The following is a 21,697-nucleotide window of genomic DNA, read 5'->3' as shown; positions in this document are numbered from 1 at the left end:
ACCGAGTGATTCCGGACCGTTGGACAAACAACAACTGCGAAAGCATAAATCACATTCTAAAACTATCCATTAACTGGAAACCACAAAGGCTTCCAGATTTAGTACAAATTCTACACAAAATTGCGAAATTACAATATGCAGACGCCCGGCGTGCAATTCACGGACAAGGCAATTTTTACGTTATCCCTAGATTAAAGAAATATACAGTGCCAAATTCTGTTTGGATAGGGAAATCTGAAGATGAAAAAAACAAATATGTTTTACGATTTTTGAAAATATCACTGAACAAAACAGTTGCAAAAACAACAACATCTAAAGACGGGAAATTAATTATTCCTGCAACACCACAATGTGCTAAAAAACCAGGACAAAAAAAAAGAACCAGAGTTGCAAAAACCACATCATTCAGTAAGAAATAAGAGTTGTATCAAGACTTGAAAGAATTAATGGTGAAGATTTTACTTAGGCTATTTTATATTCACACTTATTTGAAACTCATAATCTACAATAATTACACTCTTTTTATAATAATATTGTTTTGTATATGTTTTTAACTTAATATCATTTATATTAAATCAGTATATACTTGTATAATACAAAGATTTGAATGTGAAAAAAATAGTACCGTATTTATTCGAATAAATTGAATAAATGCAACCCAACCCCTCTAATTAGGGCGACAATTACACAAACTAATTTTTACTCTATTTAACACGTCGTGATGTAATTGTATTGTAGTTTTCATATTGAAGAGGTTCCGAGATATCTATTGAACCATTTTACACCAAAAAAAAAAAATAAAAAGTGCATTAAGCTTATTCAATCGGTTTCCCTAAATTTTGTCGAAGAACCCCATTATCCACGCCATCAATGTGTCAAAAGCTAGTAATTTGATTAAATGTTCTCAGTTGTGTTTTATGTCGCACATTTAATAATTCCACATCTCGTACGTTTTACTATTACTTTAACAATGAAACGTTTATTATTAAAGGTAGGCCTACCTTAGTTTCTCGTGTTATTAATTCTGTTTGCACTTATTAAATCTATCTTTTTATATTAATTATTGTTAAAGTTAAGTCGCATTTTAAATATACTTATGTATTTACTCCAGTATTTGTCACAGTGTTAAATTTTTATTATTTAATAACGCATTTACTAGATAGCATTTACAGATTATTATTGCAATTTTAAATATGTTTATATTGGTTTGTACATGGAGGTCCTCCATGGTTTGTACAGGGAGTCAACTCCCTGGTTTGTATAACACTACTTCCTAAAAACATACGTTCTCTGTCTAACAATTTTTAAAAGCAATGCAATCGTATCCGATTTAGATTGACAACTTAGCAGTTGTAAATATTCAGTTTTGCAATTAGCATTAAGTTATAAAATTTCTTTTTTCTTTTAAACTTTTGTTCGATAATTTGTATTTTTTCTCCACATAGAATATAAATCACTTTGCCTTCAACAAACATGTGTATTAAGTTTGTTCTTTTTCAAAAAAAAATTCACAAATTGATATTTTATTGAGTTTCAACCTATACCTAAAAAAACATTAGATTTCAGTATGTTTTGTGTGTTTTTTTTTACAAATTAAATTTAGGTAGATGTTGATAATACATTTGATATCTTGAATCAAGTTTGTATACCTCAAAAACATTATATTTAATGCCTTTCCTCTGGTCAAGAGACGAGATAAGCCCTTGACCAATGTTAGGACCAATCAAGGTGCTTTAAACAGTCCTGGCTTTGTTTGTATCAAACCTGTTAGTGGCGGTAATTATCGCTGTTGGTTTTTATTTTAATAAAATAAAAAATAAAAAAATAAAAAAGGAATTATGTTACAGATTTTCAGTTGTGTTCTCATGTATTATTTAAAACATGAAAAATGTTATTTATTTACTACACTATGTTATTTAAATTTAGTTTGTTGTAGTTAAACAAACATGGCTAGATGTTGATAATACATCTGATATCTTGAATCGAGTTTGTACCTCGAAAACAAAATGAAATTTAGTACTAAAAAGATGTTACAGACTTGAGTTGTGTTCTCATGTTCTCTCAATATGATTAGGCCTAAGGTTAATAAAGATTTACAAGTTAATGAAACATGTTTGTGTTTTCACTTCCTGTCATCATTTTTGTCAGACTATTATATATATATATATATTTCAACGGAGAAAAACATTCATTAACTCATTAATCAGGGGAAACAACATTACGTTTAATTGTTAAACAACTTAATCAAAATTAAGCTGTCGCTGCAAAAGACTTAAAATGAATCCTCTCTAAAACGCACACTGCTGGAATTAAGAATTTAACTTATTTAATAAATGTTTATATATTTTTCTTTTTTATTTTAACCTTGATTTTAATTTGTATTACAATACTTGTCTAGTCTAGTGGTGAATTGGGCATTACACCAGAAGGCTAGCTATACTCTTTCTTTCAAATTGATTTTTTAATGAAACAAGTACTTTGAACAAATTCATGCGTGAGCACATAGGCATCATTTTCTCTCTATTTGCATTCAAATAAATTACAGTTATTCGTTTAGTGAACAAATAAATTCAAGAATCAACATTAAAATAACGTCAAATGATATGAGTTATGAGGTTCCATTTTTCATGAATTTTACGCGCGAGAGTACCCATTTCCGGCCATCTAGCTAGGGGTGTCATGGGAGTAAATTAGCTTCGTCACAGGCCCCACCATGGTTCCAATACTTCTTATCATTTTATCAGAACTAAACTTACCCACCCACCCACAATGATCATCTCAGGCATTACAAATTTCTTAGTAGGCCTTCTAGCTGTTATATGGCCACCGAATAACAAAGTTTAATAAATAATAGACTATTTAATTAATTTTCAGTGGATTATTTGTTGGGTACTTGGGGGTATAGGCCTACTATAAAACAAAAAAACACCTCTGACGTATTTAGCTTTGCTTTTTGCTTCTCAGTTTGAAATGAACATGTCATAGGGGAAAACTTTACCTTTGCTCCCCCCCCCCCCCCACATCTCCCTATTTCAAAATCCTGGATCCGCCCCTGATTTTGGTGCCGAATACTCGTCAGATCCTGACAACCAAACCAAGGCTCACGTGTAATAACGCAGTGCTATCTACTTCAATATATCATTAATATAGAGGGCGACATAACAAAAAATTTGTTTTCGGTAATTAGATTTGTTTTAGTTTGTTTTCGGTTTGTTTTCGGTTGTTTAGGGTTGTTTCCGGTTGTTTTCGGTTGTTTTCGGTTATTTTCGGTTGTTTTCGGTTGTTTTCGGTTGTTTTCGGTTGTTTTCGGTAATTAGACTGACCCGTACATACACGTACACTACAACAGTAGTTTACCAGGATAGACTAGTCGAATACGCGGCCTCCCGTCACACAAAACACAAAAAACTATCCTAGGCCTAGTCCGAAATCAACATGGCGAATTGTGTCGGAACAAATCTTTTTCGATGTATCAATCGAATTTTGTCAGTGCCAACAGTGTCCAGAGGTAAGCATTTTGATCTCACAATATTAAATAAATCATAACTTCACGAATTATGTTGTTTTGTGTACATACTTTCTCACAACAAGCCCGCAAGAGGTGACAGACCAGCGTCGCGTAGGCTAGCCTACTACTAGGGCCTAGCCTAGCTAGGCTATAAATAGGCCTTGGCTGGCTAGCCGACCGAGCGAGACTTTGATCCACCACCGAGTCGCGAGTAACCTTTCTATGGTCCATATATATGGTAATAGGCCTAGCTCAATATGCTATAATATAGTTTTTTTTAATTTTCCAAGCCTCGTAATTGTAAAGCAGTACCGCCCTATTGATGGGGATCCAGTCAAGTCGCCCCATCGCAAAGTCGCCCCATACAAAGTCGCCCAATACAAAGTCGCCCCATCGCAAAGTCGCCCCAAAACAAAGTCGCCCCGGCACAGTCGCCCCATCTCAAAGTCGCCCCATTACAAAGTCGCCCCATCGCAAATTCGCCCCATCTCAAAGTCGCCCCAACGCAAAGTCGCCCCATCGCAAAGTCGCCCACGGTTGTAATCATATCGGTTGCGTTTGATATCGATTGCATTGTTACTTTGGTCGCGCTAAATGTTTATCCTATTATATAAATAATATGTGTTTTAATTTGTATTTTACAGGTTTTAATGGAGTGATGTGCTTTTTAAAAATCATTAAAAAAATAGTCCCTTGTTTGAAAGTTCTAAAAAGATTATCCCTGATTTATAGTTTCGAAAATGTTAATTTAATATGATTTTAAAATTAGTTATCAGAGCCACAATTACAATTTCTTCAACCTACGCGATACCAGCTCATTTTTTATATATCCGTGTAGGCATAGCCTAGGCCTAACTAATAATCTAATATAAATTTACGTAAGGGCAAAATTAGGTAAATCGCGCCTTACTTCTAGAATTTTCACTCGATGGTATATAAAGTTGGTTCGTACTTTCGGTACTGATTTTAACCGCCTGATGTAACCCTGTTTACTAATTAAATTGAGTTAGATAATTAGTTATTGACGATTAAAACGAATTTAGGTTCAACGATTTGCCCCAAATAGGGGTGTTTTCCGATCGTGGTATACACTGTCTAATGGATGTCCATCTTGAAAAATACCCGCCACAAAAATACGAGGAGGCTTCGCATTTTCCTATCTCCTCCTACGATAATTGTTTTTAATAGCTGAAAACTGGTTGAACAGTTAGAGTACAGCATCATAATGTTGAAGACAGGCCGATTTTCTTTAAAAAATACTATTTTGATAGATTTAATATACGATTATACAAATGTATTGATTTGCGATGAATGGAACATTCCAATCTCTGTTTCACAAGTGTCTATTCCCTCAGGCGTCGTAAAGGCAAGTACAGTAGTGTATACTCGAAATTCGATCCATTTTTGTTTTCAATCTGTGCTGCAGAGGTTGGATATAATTTTTTTTTAAACGAATAATGAGCTAGCGGTTTCACTCGCCGTATATTATGTACAAATCTTTATTATTGCAGTTAAACCACCCACATCATCACCTTTCCCTCACTGGCATGAGTAGCGTTGTAAAACCAGTAGAGAATAGGCCTACGGTACATCACTTGCCCTAAACGCAGAACAACTTTGGTGGGTAGGGTAGGAACCAACTTAAGTATGAATTGGCTCTAAGAAACAATTGAAAACCATAAGGCCTACTAATTAAGTTGAGTTTAGATAATTTAATATTTATTTATTGACGATTAAATCGAATTTATGATTTTCCCCGAATAGAGGTGGTTTTCACAAATTGTTTTACATTATATTATAAACATATACACGTCGTAGTGATGTATCGTTACATGTGCTGTACTATTTCAATCGACTAGGACGGTGATAGTTTCAACAAAGTATTACATCGCAATGTTTTACTGTGTTTAGTGGTATATTATTTGTAAAACATGAAAGCAATTAATATTTCGTTACTAAATGGATAAAGAATATATTTTAACATTGTTCCTCTTTGCACCCATCCTCTTCCCCATCCCTCAACCCTAATGTTACATACAAAACACAAATTAAGTTTGTTTAAATTTGACTTAAACAATTGGTCTTATTTTGTGACAAGTTTCTCTTTCGGAAGTAATAGGGTGCTAATTTTAGTTGAGTACATAAATCACAGTGTCTATTTAATCGTTCCTGTAAACGACATGTATTATTGTCCTGCGGTACGTACATTTGAAATTGCCAGTTTTTTAACGCTGAAATTATTATGTATTCGAGAACCATCTGTGGGCACGACCTAGATGGTACGCGAGCGAAGCGAGCGTGCCATCTAGTAATATAAATAATGCTTTTTTTTTGTATTTACAATTTACACACTATTTTTGCGCAATTTGAACATAGCCTAAGGCTAACAATAATTAGGCCTATAACTTATTATAATTGATTAAAAGGAAGAATCCATGTCATAATTGGCTCTGATCAAACTTTATATAATTTCCACAACATAGACTGCAAATTTGGAAGTAAATGTATAGGCCTAGGCATACTGTAACTGTATATAGGCTGTCCCCACCTCCAATTCCCTGGAGAGATACCATTTATTTAGACCTAGACCTCTATAATAATTTCAACTATTTTTATATTATTATATCCATCCCTGCGCTATGTGTAATTCAAATTATTTGGACAGAAAAATCAGAAGTGATCAACCAATAAAGAAAATTAGGCTGATATGACATTAATTTATTAAAGTAAAAATGACTTTAATTTTGAATAATATCTTTTAATAATAATCATGATTTCATATTAATTTATTATATTTTCAGTACAAATAAAGGGCATGTCTGGTGGTGCTACAAGGAAATTCTTTCCGCATGCAAGTACATACACTGATCGAAGATTTCTCCGAAGAGCGGTTAGTAGGGTCTTTAACATTGATTGTGAACTAATTGTGAGAGATAGCAGCCTTATATTTGTGTGTCCATTATCCCTGGGAGTCACTTGTATACAAACAGCTACTTCCAGATATAAAGGCACTTGTGCTACCTGTTTTTGGAATTGAACTACTAAGGCGACAGGAAAAAGGCCACACCAGAGAGGGCCAACCTCCTCCTTCCCCCCTCCTCCACCCCCACAAAGGTGACTTTCATACAGTATTATGTGACAATACCAGTAGGCAAGTATCCTGTTGTATTCCTGATTTTTTTTTTTCATTGTTAAATTGAAAAAAAATAAATACAATTTTTTTTTCTATAGATGTTCTATGCATCACTAACTGGTGTTCCCTCGCTGGCTGTAATAACTTATGTTAATGTTCTTTATGGTAAGTTTGTACCTCATACTCCAGCTCTAAATACATGTTTTCATCTCTCTTTGCATTCTCTATAATACAAATAAATTGTTTTTGATTATTGTGCAAATATGCGATATGAAATCCACCTGCATTGTATGCCATCTAATAGTGTCCTCTGCTCCCATGGTCAAAATCTGAGTGCCAAAATTTGTCCCATAATGCATCAGCTTAACAAATTGAACATACTTTTTTTTTTAGGAGAAGCAGAACTCTCTAAAATTCCAGAAGGATATGTACCAAAGCATTGGGAATACTATCCAGTAGGTTGTTGTATATTTAAAAATAATTTTTTTTTAAATATTTAAAACAAAGTGAAAAGAGATCTTGAACACTGCCCATCCATGCTGGTTCAAAACAGCTTTTTTAAAAAAGGTTTAAAATTACCAGAGGTAATATTACAAACTCCACCGATTATTATCACCTTAAATCAAATCAAATCACTTTCCCATTACCGGACACCTTTGGGCTGGTGTATATGTCTTGTTTTCTGGAAATTCTGGTATTCAGAATGTGTTTTTAATAGGGAAAATGAATTTGGGACTTTTTGAACCTCAAAATAGTCTGGTTTTTGTAGAGTCCGGTATTGACTGTATTTGTGTTTAAAAATGTTTTTTATAATTAGAACTACTGTTATGTCAAATATGAGATGTTATGAGTGAAATAAATAATTGCTGTGTTGATTGATAAAACAAATTGAAGTTTGCTAAGTATAGTACTAACTTTGTTTATTGGCATGATATTGGGACATTCATGGGCTATCCTGCATCTCTGTATTTGTCTTTTTAAATTTAAATTGTATTCTCTTGTTTCATTATTTACCTCCGCCAAGGAGGTATATGTAATCGGTAGCGTGTGTTTGTTTGTTTGTTTGTTAGCAGGATTACTCAAAAAGTAATTACAAGATCTTTACCAAAATGAATATACAGATAGATATGTGGTCAAGGACCATTCCATTAAATTTTTGGACAATTGTCCCAATTCTGGACCACTTTTTAGTATACTTTTCAGACCTGCTTGTGTTAAAAGATAGGACAGAATTTTTCAAAAGCCAGCGAGCAGTCTTAAAGTAACAAGTATACTGAAATTGCATTTTCTCGAGAACTACTTGTCCAAAAAACTTCATTTTTGTACAAGAGGCAAGAATTATAATTTGTGATTTGTAATTTTAAAACATAATTTGATTTAATGTGCACGTTTTTTTATGCCAGTAGTTTAAAAAACCTATTTTCTTTTCAAATTCACTCGTTTGATTTTTGCGTTGCTGTTCTATTGTTAGTCAACTGAAGCTATTGTTAATTGAAAGGCTTGTTACATAACCATTACCCCAAACTCGCATACACATGCTTGTAGTGAAATTAGCCTAAATCACAAACAGCATTAAGACACACACAAATATATATATATATTTTTTTTTTACCGGAGAAATCTTATGTAGGAGAATTTTACAGTAGGCGGAGGTATGCACTCTCGGAGTGGCTTTCTAGTTTGTGCATGTTTTAATGAGATGCAAATAAATAAAAATAAAAAAGTTAGCATCCACAATTTGTAAGTTATCATCCTTAATGTTTGGTGAATGTTTTTTCCTAATATATTTTGCCAAGTACAGTACTTCACTCAGTCTGTTTTTGCTCAGTTTCTGATATGTTATTTCGTTTCTATTTCAGCATCCAATTTCACGTTTCATAGCAAGATACCTGAAAGCTAGTCCACAACAAGAATATGAAAAACAAGCACATGTTATGGAATTGGAACATGCTAAATCAGTGGCGAGGTTTGTTTTTGTTTTATTTGTAAACAGCAAACAGTTTGACTGATGGCCCTTCTGATGAGGATGTGTATGATCATGTTTAATAGGATCTTGCAACCCTTAATTATTTAACAAGCAAGCCTCATAATGTAAATTTATTTTACAGTTTTTTGTTTCCAGTGCTTTCATTTCATGGAATCTTTTATCTTCTTGTCTGCTTCCTTGGCAAATATTCAAAATTGGCAGAGAAATCATATTATTGTAGTTAGCAATTCACAAAATACAAAATTTATTTCAAAAAGAATCGCCCTATTTTGTTTGCAAATATAATCTCGAAAAGAAGCCATTCAAGAGTCTTAAAAAAAAAAAGCCTGGGGGCTTCTTTTAGAGGTTTTACTGTAGACCCCAACGTTTTAAATTCAATGTAATATGCATTTATTTGATGATTATTTTAATAGCTGATTTCTATCAGTTTCAAATGGCAGTTGAATTTTTTTTTTTTTTTATTTCATACACATTCAACAGTTCATTCAATTACAGTCAATCTTTTAATAAAATCTTTACTTTTTTTTTTTAATAATCAGAAAACAAGAAAGGGAAATCAAACGACAGATGAGAAAACGTGGTGATGGTGATTACAAATTTATACCAATCAAGAACTCGCTGCAAGTGCTTTCAAATAATGATTAGATCGTGTGTCAAGTTGCGGTTCTTGTTTAATCATAGGCAAATTAGATTTACTTGATACTTTCATTTTCATTCAGAATTTGCAATGATAATTCAGTGGACAGTATAGTATTGCCGTATTTTGCATGCTAAACGAAACCAACATAATTGTTACAACATACCATGTTGTCAGTAATGGTTATATTTGAGTTTTTTTCTTCAGATTTTAATCATTTGTTCGTTCGTTATGTTAATTGATTGTTTTCATATGTTTGGACTGGCAATTTTTACTGAATTTTGTCCAGTTGACAACATTGGATTTTGTTATCACGCATTTTAACCTTTTTGGGTGCACACTCATTGCGAAAACAATTTTACTGAGACAAAAAATTCAAACAATTGATGTAGGTACTATGTTTTCACAACCCCAAACCAAGTTTCCTTTTGGAAGGTAACATCAAATTGTGTTGTGATGGGTTTTACTATTGTGTAGTATCTTTGTCCAGCAGTTGGCAACTATGATGTGTTATTGATTCTTATAGAACTTGTTTTATACCATCTCACAAATGTATTAAAGCACCACCAATTCCATACAAGACAAATATTTCCACGAAATTTTTTGGTAATTGTTTACCATTTATTAACATTTAATCTGGCATGGAATTATCTTGGAATTTTTATTTACTCCTTAATGATCAAACATAAACATTTTCTAAAAAGAAAATTTAATTACTGTACCTTGTAGACTGTTTAAACTGTCGAAAACTTGTAACAAAACAACTGATAATGTGCATTAAACAATTAAAGTAGCAAGTAAATTTTATTTGGCCTTATATTGTAGATAATGATAAATAAATTTCTGAAAATTGAGTGTGTTTCATTAAGTGTGGTGTACACAAGTGTGGTGTACACAAGTGTGGTGTACACAAGTGTGGTGTACACAAGTGTGGTGTACACAAGTGTGGTGTACACAAGTGTGGTGTACACAAGTGTGGTGTACACAAGTGTGGTGTACACAAGTGTGGTGTACACAAGTGTGGTGTACACAAGTGTGGTGTACACAAGTGTGGTGTACACAAGTGTGGTGTACACAAGTGTGGTGTACACAAGTGTGGTGTACACAAGTGTGGTGTACACAAGTGTGGTGTACACAAGTGTGGTGTACACAAGTGTGGTGTACACAAGTGTGGTGTACACAAGTGTGGTGTACACAAGTGTGGTGTACACAAGTGTGGTGTACACAAGTGTGGTGTACACAAGTGTGGTGTACACAAGTGTGGTGTACACAAGTGTGGTGTACACAAGTGTGGTGTACACAAGTGTGGTGTACACAAGTGTGGTGTACACAAGTGTGGTGTACACAAGTGTGGTGTACACAAGTGTGGTGTACACAAGTGTGGTGTACACAAGTGTGGTGTACACAAGTGTGGTGTACACAAGTGTGGTGTACACAAGTGTGGTGTACACAAGTGTGGTGTACACAAGTGTGGTGTACACAAGTGTGGTGTACACAAGTGTGGTGTACACAAGTGTGGTGTACACAAGTGTGGTGTACACAAGTGTGGTGTACACAAGTGTGGTGTACACAAGTGTGGTGTACACAAGTGTGGTGTACACAAGTGTGGTGTACACAAGTGTGGTGTACACAAGTGTGGTGTACACAAGTGTGGTGTACACAAGTGTGGTGTACACAAGTGTGGTGTACACAAGTGTGGTGTACACAAGTGTGGTGTACACAAGTGTGGTGTACACAAGTGTGGTGTACACAAGTGTGGTGTACACAAGTGTGGTGTACACAAGTGTGGTGTACACAAGTGTGGTGTACACAAGTGTGGTGTACACAAGTGTGGTGTACACAAGTGTGGTGTACACAAGTGTGGTGTACACAAGTGTGGTGTACACAAGTGTGGTGTACACAAGTGTGGTGTACACAAGTGTGGTGTACACAAGTGTGGTGTACACAAGTGTGGTGTACACAAGTGTGGTGTACACAAGGGTTCTAGGTTAAGCTAACTGTCTCAAATTATCATTTTTCTCTGGATGGACAAATAATAGTGTACACTCCCAGTGCCATTGAGTAAAATCTCTACAGTAGAACATTTATTAAAGGCAGGCACCTTAGGGACCAAGGTGTCCTTGTAATAGGTGTTTCGCTTCTGGGCTGTAGTGATAAAAAATATATTGCCTCTTTTTTCTGTGTAATGAGAAAGTGTCCTATGAAAAATCTTTGCATCACCCAATCAGATGGAACCTTTTTCTTGCATAGAAATAGTCTTTTCCTAACAGAAATGATAGCTTAGATAGTATCTCTTTCTACTGTATGCCCCAGCTTGTGTTGAAATGGTTTTAATAGTTACAATTCTAGAATAAAAAATGTAAAAAGAAAAATAAAGACATTTTTTTTGTGCAGCCCAGTACATAATGTGAACAATTTTATGTTTTCATTATCATCATCCTAAAGAATGTAAAGAGTATGCATTGCCTTAACTTATACTATAGTTCTATAGCCACTAATTATGCATCAAATGGCCTTTTTTTAAGCATAATTAACAAATTGACACATTATATTACTATTCGAAATACAAAGCAACCAATCTATAATCATTTTTTTATGGTAAATAAAGTAGGAAAATCAGCCTGAGTACATTGTCCCCAGAAATATAAATTCATCCGCAAAATTGCTGGAACTACTTACACTATTAGGACGCCATCTTAAGTCATCGCGAAGGACGCTAAAAAACTTGATGAGAGAAACAACAGAGAGTCGACAGTGGAGGTGACAATCTGCGAGGGGAACCCATCGACTATTGTCTCGGCTTAGGTTTCTTACACATCATTAAAAGCGTATTAATCTGGTATTATTGTTTGTATAAACAAATATTACACGCAAATGAAATAATTACAGACAATCGGATTGTTTCAGGTAGTTTTATACAGATCTGTTTTGTTTACATCGACAACCAACTTCATTTATTTTTATTTCTAGCAGGCCTGGGTGGGCTAGCCTCTAGGCCTAACTAAAAGCTAGGCATAGGCCTAGGCCCTGTTATACTAGGCCTAGTAGCAGCCTGCTTAGGCTACCTCTAGCCTAGCGCATATCAAGTAGGTAGGTAGGCCACGCCTCCTTGTCACACAGATCTTGAATAGCAAATTAAAAAGGGGCTGAGGTGAAATCCTCCAGAGTCCAGAAAGTAAACGGCTTGCTTGATTGAAATGGACTGCCCAAAAACATCTAGGTAGGGCTAGCCTAGGCCCTACTAGTTCCTGCCAAGGCTTACAGTATACTGGAAGTAGCTAGCTGGGGGCGGATTAGGCCTAATCATAATTTGCCTAGCTAGGCCTAGGCTGGTACAAAAAAAGTGTACAATGAATGGAAATATTGTATAACAAAAACACTAATTATGAGAAGTAACATACACACACTGCAATTGTTTTCTTTCTATTTTGAATTACTGTAGATTTGTACACAAGACCGTATAATAGATTACCAGAGTGTGAGTGCAGAATTAAGAATAGAGATGGCACCAATAGCAGACGATATTCTGAAGGGATTTTCACTGTATCCTTTTTAATGTTGCAACGCAAAATGATAGGACACACAGCAAAACATAATAAGCACTTCTTTATTAAATGCTGACAAACTATGTTAACCAACTGCATTTGAGCACTATGTTGTGACCTCTACTTCAGTGACTTGGTATTAGATTACCAACCAACGTTGGACTTTTCAGATGGTTAAACTAACTTTTTTTTTGGCAAATTTCACTCTTTTACTAAATCCTTGTATGTTGTTCATGAACCACTAACTGTAAGTTGGCATGCCCCTAAATGTGCTCTCCACTTAAAAAAACAGAGAAATAAAGGGTCAAATTCAACCAGAAACCCATTGCTTTTTAGACAATTGATTTCCAGGTTAAATAGTTTTTTTTTAGTTTAAGTACATGATATTAAAATGGCCTATTCAATAACCAAAATGTTTATTAGAGACATTATGTCTTTAAGATACTACTGATGTCTTATTGTGGTTCTTCATAAAATAGTAAATCATTTTGATGAGTGAGTTGGTACAAATAATTTTATGAGGTGAATAATGAAATTCTATTGCATATTTTACCGAATGAAATTATTTTTACCATCGCACGAATTTAAAAACATTCATTATTAAGTGTTTCAGATGAGCTTTTAGAGATTTTTTTTTTCCAATCATGATGTATAATTGCAAGATCATAAAAAACCTTAACTCATTTCAAATAGTAATTGGATGAACCTTCGAGATGCTGACACAGGAAAAGTACTTTGGCAAGGAAATGAAGACTTGTAAGTTAATGATTTTAATGGTGTGTGAAAGTCCACATTTTGTGTAGGCCGCCCTCTACACAACTTCTAATTTCAATGTTACTATTTTGGTTGCTGAACTGTTCTTAATCTTCTCATGTTTGCAGGATATAAAGCCTTGTCTACACTATCAAACTTTATGTGACAAAATAATGTGATGTGCTTATACTGTACAGTATATGGACATGATGATATCACTACCATATTTGGGCATATCACTGCCATATTTGGGCACATCACATTTTATTGTCGAACTAGTTTAATGATAGAGTAAATAAATGCTTTAGAATTTGTCGCCTGAACTGTTCTTATTCTTCTCATTGTTGCAGGATGTAATGATTTTTTTCTATAGTCTACAGTAGTTTAAATATAAATTTTAATAGATTAAAGTATTAAGCCATATACATTAATACCAGATTTCATTTTTTCAAGCCTCATTCTTTTTTTGAACTGCTGTGTATTTATATTTTAAAGATTAATCCTTTCTCATCAAATAGTTTTTTTGCTAGTTTTAGAAAAAATGGGCCAATATGTCGAGACAGATACTAGATGTTTGGGCTGCCATTAGATGCCTAATGGGACCCCAGCTCTATATACAGCACTCGATATTCCCAGATGCTGATCCCATCCAAGCTCTAACCATGGCCTAACATTGTTTAAATTTGGTGATCTGATGAGACACAGTGTTTGTTTATATTTAGATCTGTACCAGAAAAAGAACATGAAGCAAGAGTGCCTAAGAAACTATTGAGGTGCCGTGCAGTATCACGAGAGATCAACTTCTCATCCAAAGAGCAAATGCAAAAGTTTAGACTTGAACAGAAAGTTTTATTTAAAGGAAAGTGTCTAGAAGGTATGAAAATCCTGTTTACCGCTGGGCGATTTTATTGTCTTTGAATCTAAATAATATATAAATAATTATATATCCAGGATTTATGGAGTGTGTAATGTTACAAAAAAAGAAAGAAAAGGCTCCGAAGTAATGGGATACTCCATCGTCGCTATCCAGGGTTTTGTGAGGATGTGTAGCGCATTGTGTTGGATGTTGAACTACTGATCTTGAGATCGAGGTTCGAATCCAACTCGCGCTGCATTGCTTGTATCCTTAGGCAAGATTTTTTTACGTTTGCCTCTCTATACCCAGGTGTATAAATGTGTACCTGGTTAGATCAAGACACAACTTGGCTACAGGTGCTAAGCTACAGTATATAAATCCAGGATATTATTATTTGTCTAAATGTAACCCTGCATGGTTAGTACCAGTTTACGCTCATGCATATTTATATTTCCGCCCTCCATCACACTTTCTCCAACAAATTTAGTTTTTTCTTTCAGTAAAATTATTAGTCTAAACTGTTTCTACTTTTTGCAAAGCAAATCAATTTTCAGTAAATCAGACATATATTCATCACCATAGACATTATAAGTTTAAAATGAAAATTAATTAAATTAATCAACTCCAATTCATAAAACAGTCAATCCTTCAACTCATGACATATTTTCCTCATTCAACAGTCTTTTTTTGTATAATAACCATCGGGTTTCAAATGGATAGCATGAACAACAACTGAAATGTTTAACTTTCAATATTATATTATATACCTTATTATTCATAGAATGGTATTTTGATTTTGGATTTGTGATACCATCATCAACAAATACGTGGCAGTCGTTGATCGAAGCAGCTCCTGAATCGCAAATGATGCCCGCTAGTGTTTTAAGGTACTTTTTTTCTACTTTAGACTAGAGCTAAGGCCATAGCGGGAAATGTAGATGTAGAAATAAGAAAGAAAAACAATCTTTCTGAACAATACAGTGTGGGTGTATAGGCATTGTTCAGAATAGCCTCAGCTGATCAGTTGATAAACAGCTGCAGAAAGGAGTCAGGGTTGGAACTCTTTCATCTGTGAGGTGGGGTGAATTTACACACACTGTCATACAGTATGTCAAAATACAATATGTATATAATTCCATCGAATAAACGGTGGTAGTCACTGAACTGTGATATACCATCGCTTTCCTTTGGTCCACGGGTCCTATTGTGTGTGTTGCAACTGGCGGGTTGGAATACATGTTCAACATGTCTTATGTGCACATTTAAGAACGCAGAACACTCTGCCAATTTCACCACCAAAATGACCCAACCAGAAACAAGCTCTGTCTACACTACAAAAATGTATGGGACAAAAAATGATGTGCTCATATATGGACATGATGATGTCATATTTGTTTGATAATGTAGACAGAGCTTAATGATAGTGGGTTATTCTTGGTGTAACACCAAAATAATACCATTAGAATCATTTAGTTTATAATATAGCAGTTATTTTGCCATTTACAAAAACACAAAACAAGCACATAGTTACCAACCGTCTCACATCGTGCGGGACGATCCCGCATTCCAAAGTGATTTTTACTGAAACAGGCATTTTGAACAAACACATGCGGGACCACACATTTGTCACGCATTTAGCAGAAGCTATCACTATTTTAGAGGGAAATGTATTCAAATGAATTGGTTTATTTTAAAAGTATAAAACAGTTATGCGAATCATCATCAGGCATCCTTCACTCAAAATTGACTATGGAGACAACATTTGAGAGAATTAGAGGCTGATCTAGATTTTTTTTTGAGATACCACTCTTCATTTTCCATATGAATTCTTTCTTCGCTGTGTACAAGTCCTGCCTGAATATAGTCTTTCCACGCTTTTCGTTCATCAGCCTTTTTAGGTGTTAACATCGATGTCCATGGCCTTCAAGTCGAAGAATCGGTCGATAGCAGGCACGTGTTAGTGGACTGACAAAACAAAGTGACATGATGTATTGTTATGTGCATTAATAAAAGGAGAAACCCCAGAATTTTCTTGCCATTAGTTGGTGGATCAGTTCAATTTTTACACTCCGAAAAAAGCAATTTAAATTAAATAAATTCAAGAATCAGCATGAAAATAAATGTGAATGATAACAACAAAGACTTAAGAAACAAAAGAGTAACAATACAATCTAATATAAATAATAATAATATATTTGCATCGTTTACCATACCAGAAGTACCTTATTATCGGGGACTTTTTTAAATGCAAAAAAATGATCGATTTTGCTGATTCCTAGTGCGCTAATTAGAGGTGCCATTTATCTTCTTGTGAGAGTACCATTTCCGGCCATCTAGGGGTACCAGTGAACTAAGTTTGTTTCGCCACAAGCCCCATCATGGAGAGAGGGAGTGGTGCTGTGGCTCAAATACTCAATACCTCCCCCTCCCCAAAAAAACCCCCTAAAAAATTGTGTAGTCTTGTCATGCATTTCTCTCAGGTTAGCAAGTATGAGGCGTATACTCATTTAATCGATTGGAATGTTGAAACAGAATAACAGTGATAATTTCAGTAAAAGTTAGATTTAATAATACAGTACAATAAGTACACATATTTGGTAAGACTTGTGGAGTGGAGCTGTGGCTTGGTGGTTATGATGCTTGGCTACCAATCTAAGGGTCCTGGGTTCGAGTCCTGTCATATGTCAGGGTTTTTTTCTCATGACAATTTACACTTCCACTCCCAAAGACTTAATATTAAGTCTTTGTTTATGTAGAGCATCTTGTGTATATGTTTGTCTTATATGTTCTAGTGCAGTATAAGGAGAGCCATCTCGATAGTACTTTGCACTCATGGCAATCCTCAGGGTGCTGCACCGCTGTATTGTCATGTATTGTATATGTTGTGCCTGAAAATTGAATAAAACATAAAACAAGACTTGTGCATTTTGTTTGTTTAGCCTTGAAGTCAACAATATGCATGCTCTTATCATAAGTAACAAAGTAAAAGTCATTTAACCAAGATAATAGACTTTTTGTTGTTGCTATTTTTAGTATTTGATTCTTTGATGTGGTTAGATCCAAAAGATTAGTTTCAAAAAGTCAAAATAATAAAAAAAATTCATCTTATATTTTTTATGCTCAGCAGACTGGAATGATTTTTACTTTATATTTAACCAACATGTAAATTCAATCAAAATAACACTTTTAATTGTGTTAAACTGTTGCTTGACCCAGTTCAGACAAATGTCAAATTGCTGAAGATTCACCTCTACATATAGTGGGCCATGGTAATTTTCTTAATGGCAGTAAGAATACCTAATTGCTGTACTGTGGAACACTTAACTCTGAAATGTGTGACATTTTTCTTTTTTAATATTGTGGAAGTTTGTTTTTCGGTTTTTTTTTTTCAAAAAAAATTGCTTATTTTCCCATGACATTTTTCATCCTTATAATTATCCGGAATTATTTCTATATTTGGAGAACAGTGAACATCTTTGATTTCTTAAACAAAAATGTGTTTGTTTAAACCACATAGGTCCACAAGTTTAATTTATTTCGTTTGATCCATGGACCCACAGCAGCCAGCAGTACAGCTCTTACATAGGGACAAGGCAATGAGATTAAAGCATCAAAGCTCAAACCCTTGCTATTCTAATTTGCTTATTACACCATAACACTCTGGTCTATACAGCATCCAATGCGGTATTTCCCATCCAATTCAACTGACCCAATGTTGCTTAACTTCAGTGATCTGATGAGATTGAGAACCAGTGTTCAAATGCAGTATAGCTGTGAATGAAATTCGTTAAATATCTGGTTGTTGTTTATTACTGTACAACATGCATATCTTTTTGCAATCAATTTTTAATGGGACTTGAGTTAAATGATTTTAATTGGGGTTGAGGTATGAAAATAATTAGCTGATTGTTGTTTTTTTATTTTTTTTTATTTAGGTTTTAACTTTTATGACATAATATTACTAAATTCAATATCGATAATTCTTACACCTGAATACAGTATACATATTTAATTTGCAAGGACGGAGGGTGAAATCACGCCGTGTGTATCCACATAATATTTTTTATACAAACATTAATTTACAGTATATTGCGACAAATTTACTGTTAAAATACCAATATTGTACTACTAGTCAACTACAGTTAAACATGATTGCTAATCCTTTCTCAAGAAGGTTCAACTGTATTTCTGTGGGAAGTGTACAAAATAAAGATAAAAGTAAGCACCTTAGCCAGTGTCCTTGAGAAAAATGGACAATAAATAGTATTGCCATAACTGCTCACCACTTTACTATTATTAAATATATTTAAGCGTGGTAAGATGGATGTACTAGTATTTGTAATAATTCTATCATTTTCTGAGATAAAAAAGAAACTTAATTGTTAGATTTTTAATGTGGCACATAAAATAATAGAAAACTTCATCGGATTTAATATGGTGGTGAGGGATGTACAGTAGTAGCCCAAGCTTAAAGAAGGAGACTATTCTTACAATTTTTTGACTAATTTAAGGTCATATATACTGCATTTTATTTAAAAATAAATACTATATGGACCTATTGACATGTTTCATCTTCTGTAATGGTTAAAAATTGAGTTTGATATTAATAATTTAAATGGCCCCCTATAAACACCAGCATGCATTGCGCGCGGATTGATATTTTCGTTTTGCGTCTGTTATGCACCCACTTTTGGTGCGATAGTGTCGATAGTGAAGAGAAAATAATTGTAGTGTCTTTAAGGATATATGGATATATCTACTGAAGTAGAGACTTTTTACTATTTTAGCATAGATTAGCTTTGAACAACACACACAGATAAAAAAGGAGATAACTAGAGGGTACTCCGAGAGTACAAACCTCAGCCTACGGTAAAATTCCCCTACATAAAATGTCCCCGGAAAATATATATATTTTTTTTTTTTTAATTATTTCTAAGTGTAAATAGGCTAACTGCACACTACAAAGTTGTGGATGAGAGTTTGGTGTAATGGTTATGTATCCAGCCTCTCACAGTTGAGATTGCTGGTTCAAGCCCTGCTGAGGTCTTTTTTTTTTTTATTATTTTTTTTTTTTTTTTGGACCTTGATCTTTGACCCTGACCCTTCAAAATTTAACCACAATTATATGATGAGTCATTGATCATTGTGGCTAAGTTTGGTGAGAATCGGATAAAAACTGTGGTTTCTAGGCAGTAATTTAGTTATAGTTTTTTGTTAGTTGTGACCTTGACCTATGACCTTTTCTCCTCAAATTCGAACTCGTCCGAGTTTTTGGGGGCATAGATCATTGTGGCCAAATTTGGTGAGAATCGGATAAAAACTGTGGCCTCCAGGCTGTTCACAGACACACACACAAACATACAGGGGTGAAAACATAACCTCCTTGGTGGAGGTAATAAGCCAATATTTATTTGTGTATACGTTATTGGATACATCCTTTTTAATATGCTTCTCTTTCTGTTTTTTTCAGTGGCAATGTTGTGATAGAAACCAAATTCTTTGATGATAATTTGCTGGTCAGTATGTCTAAAGTCCGGATATATTACGTATGAAGATGTGAACATCCCCCCCCCCCTCCCCACTCACAAGCAATCCTTTCACAGTAGAACCTTTTGCATATATACAGTACTGTACTTTATTTTATAGGCAAATTTATTATGATAATCATACTTGACTTGACTTGTACTTGAGTACAGTAATTAGGCTAATAAATTGCGGATCTCACTTTTTCAATTTGTCAAATTTCGGCTAAATACAAAAAAAAAACAGATATATCAAAGGCAAATAAAAAGGTGCTATACACCTATGCTAATTGGTCAAAATATAAAAGGACATTAACATTATACTTAACCAAAAGAAAGAAAAACATTATTATAAGATAAACACATTTTCTCTTTTCTAATAATTATTACAATGCATTTATTGTTTCAAAATGATTAATAATAGTGTTTGTATAATTTCTCAGAGCCATAAATTTTATTAATTATCAAATAAATTTGTCAAATATTCGTCTGCTATTATGTAGTGCATTAATCTTGGTTCCCACTATGACGTAATTGCAAGTCATTTGACCAATCACAAGCGACAGATCATTTGAACTGTTGCTTTTGATTGGTCAACTCACTTTATAAGTGGCAACCATGCCTTAAGATAAATAATAATAATAATAACCATGCCATAGATTTATTTTCATTTGTATACTGCCAATAATAGAATTTTATTTTTAATAACCCGTTTGCAGATGTCCTTGGCAGTAAGTGCTTTCTCCTCTGCCTCAGGTAGCCTGATGAACCTCTGGGAGTGGGGGTAACCATCACCTCTGACCTGTACTGCTTAATTCACCTCGGAAAGTTTTTAGGTGTATTCGACTGGCTCATAAACTAATCGCTAAAGATCTATTCACACTACTCCTATTGAATAGACACAGCGAGGAGTTAGATATTCTCAAAGTAAACCAGTCGGATAAGCCTATTATATATACAATTGCAGTCACAGAATTCTAGAGTAATTCTTGTATATCATACAGACTTTTCTTTTTGGAAAGTATCAGTATAACAGTTTTATGCATCCCAAAACACTGTATTTGTGTAATATGATTATGTCATCATATGTCAAAGTCATTGTGTTTGTTGCACATAGATTTTTAAAACAAAAATCATAGTTTTAGGAAAATTCACTGCGTGAAATAACTGTGATAATATAATATAAAAATGATATGAAAAACACTTTTAATACAACACATGATTATTGTGTGCGTTGTTTGTGTTTAGGTCAGCTGTTTTCAATTTTAGTGTCACAGTTAATTAGCTACTTGATCTAGTTTGCACTTGAACCTTTGTTTTACAAAATATGAAGTTATAATTAAACTGTCAGCGCCTAATTTCCATGAATTATTTTCTCTTATTCTGTTACTATCTCTCCCTTGGTTCAATTATTTAATCCCTTTTGTATGTTGTCAGAAACATCTGAATTGGCAATTACCAAATTTAATCAGAGGTCACTATACAAACGTCACAAATATTTGACCTGTTGTCATGTTTGGTTTTCTTCAAATCATATCCCACAGTTTGCATAAATCTTAAGGATTACCTCATATTTTTTTTAGTAATGTAGATATATATTCTAAGTGTTAATGCCATGTGGTGCCAAGCGTTCAACCATACTACAGTAGGCTCCTTGGTAAAGAAAGTGTACTTAATATACCAGGCAATATTTATTGGAAAAACTGTGGTTACCATGGGATATGGGATAATAATGTAGTTACCGCCAAAGTTAACT

At 34.1% G+C, this 21,697-nt stretch overlaps 2 protein-coding genes across 2 annotated transcripts; both read left to right on the top strand.

Annotated features, from left to right (window-relative positions):
* The first annotated feature begins 3,199 nt into the window (after positions 1 to 3,199).
* Positions 3,200 to 10,242, top strand: LOC140044825 (NADH dehydrogenase [ubiquinone] 1 beta subcomplex subunit 5, mitochondrial-like). The gene is made up of 6 exons (XM_072089503.1): positions 3,200 to 3,508; positions 6,310 to 6,398; positions 6,740 to 6,806; positions 7,035 to 7,096; positions 8,501 to 8,607; positions 9,168 to 10,242. The coding sequence occupies exons 1-6, from the start codon at positions 3,436 to 3,438 to the stop codon at positions 9,271 to 9,273; spliced, it is 504 nt and encodes a 167-aa protein (XP_071945604.1). The 5' UTR covers positions 3,200 to 3,435; the 3' UTR covers positions 9,274 to 10,242.
* Positions 10,243 to 11,976: 1,734 nt separating this feature from the next.
* LOC140044826 (retinal rod rhodopsin-sensitive cGMP 3',5'-cyclic phosphodiesterase subunit delta-like) lies at positions 11,977 to 20,813 on the top strand. Its single transcript, XM_072089504.1, has 6 exons — positions 11,977 to 12,172; positions 12,708 to 12,808; positions 13,504 to 13,566; positions 14,286 to 14,437; positions 15,201 to 15,306; positions 19,890 to 20,813. Exons 2-6 carry the CDS (start codon positions 12,768 to 12,770, stop codon positions 19,969 to 19,971), a joined length of 444 nt encoding a protein of 147 aa, XP_071945605.1. The 5' UTR covers positions 11,977 to 12,172; positions 12,708 to 12,767; the 3' UTR covers positions 19,972 to 20,813.
* Positions 20,814 to 21,697: the final 884 nt, after the last annotated feature.

Source organism: Antedon mediterranea, chromosome 3, assembly GCF_964355755.1.
Source record: "Antedon mediterranea chromosome 3, ecAntMedi1.1, whole genome shotgun sequence".
Classification (NCBI taxonomy): domain Eukaryota; kingdom Metazoa; phylum Echinodermata; class Crinoidea; order Comatulida; family Antedonidae; genus Antedon; species Antedon mediterranea.
The sequence above is the reverse complement of the archived record's forward strand: the minus strand, read 5'-3'. Positions and strand labels throughout refer to the sequence as shown.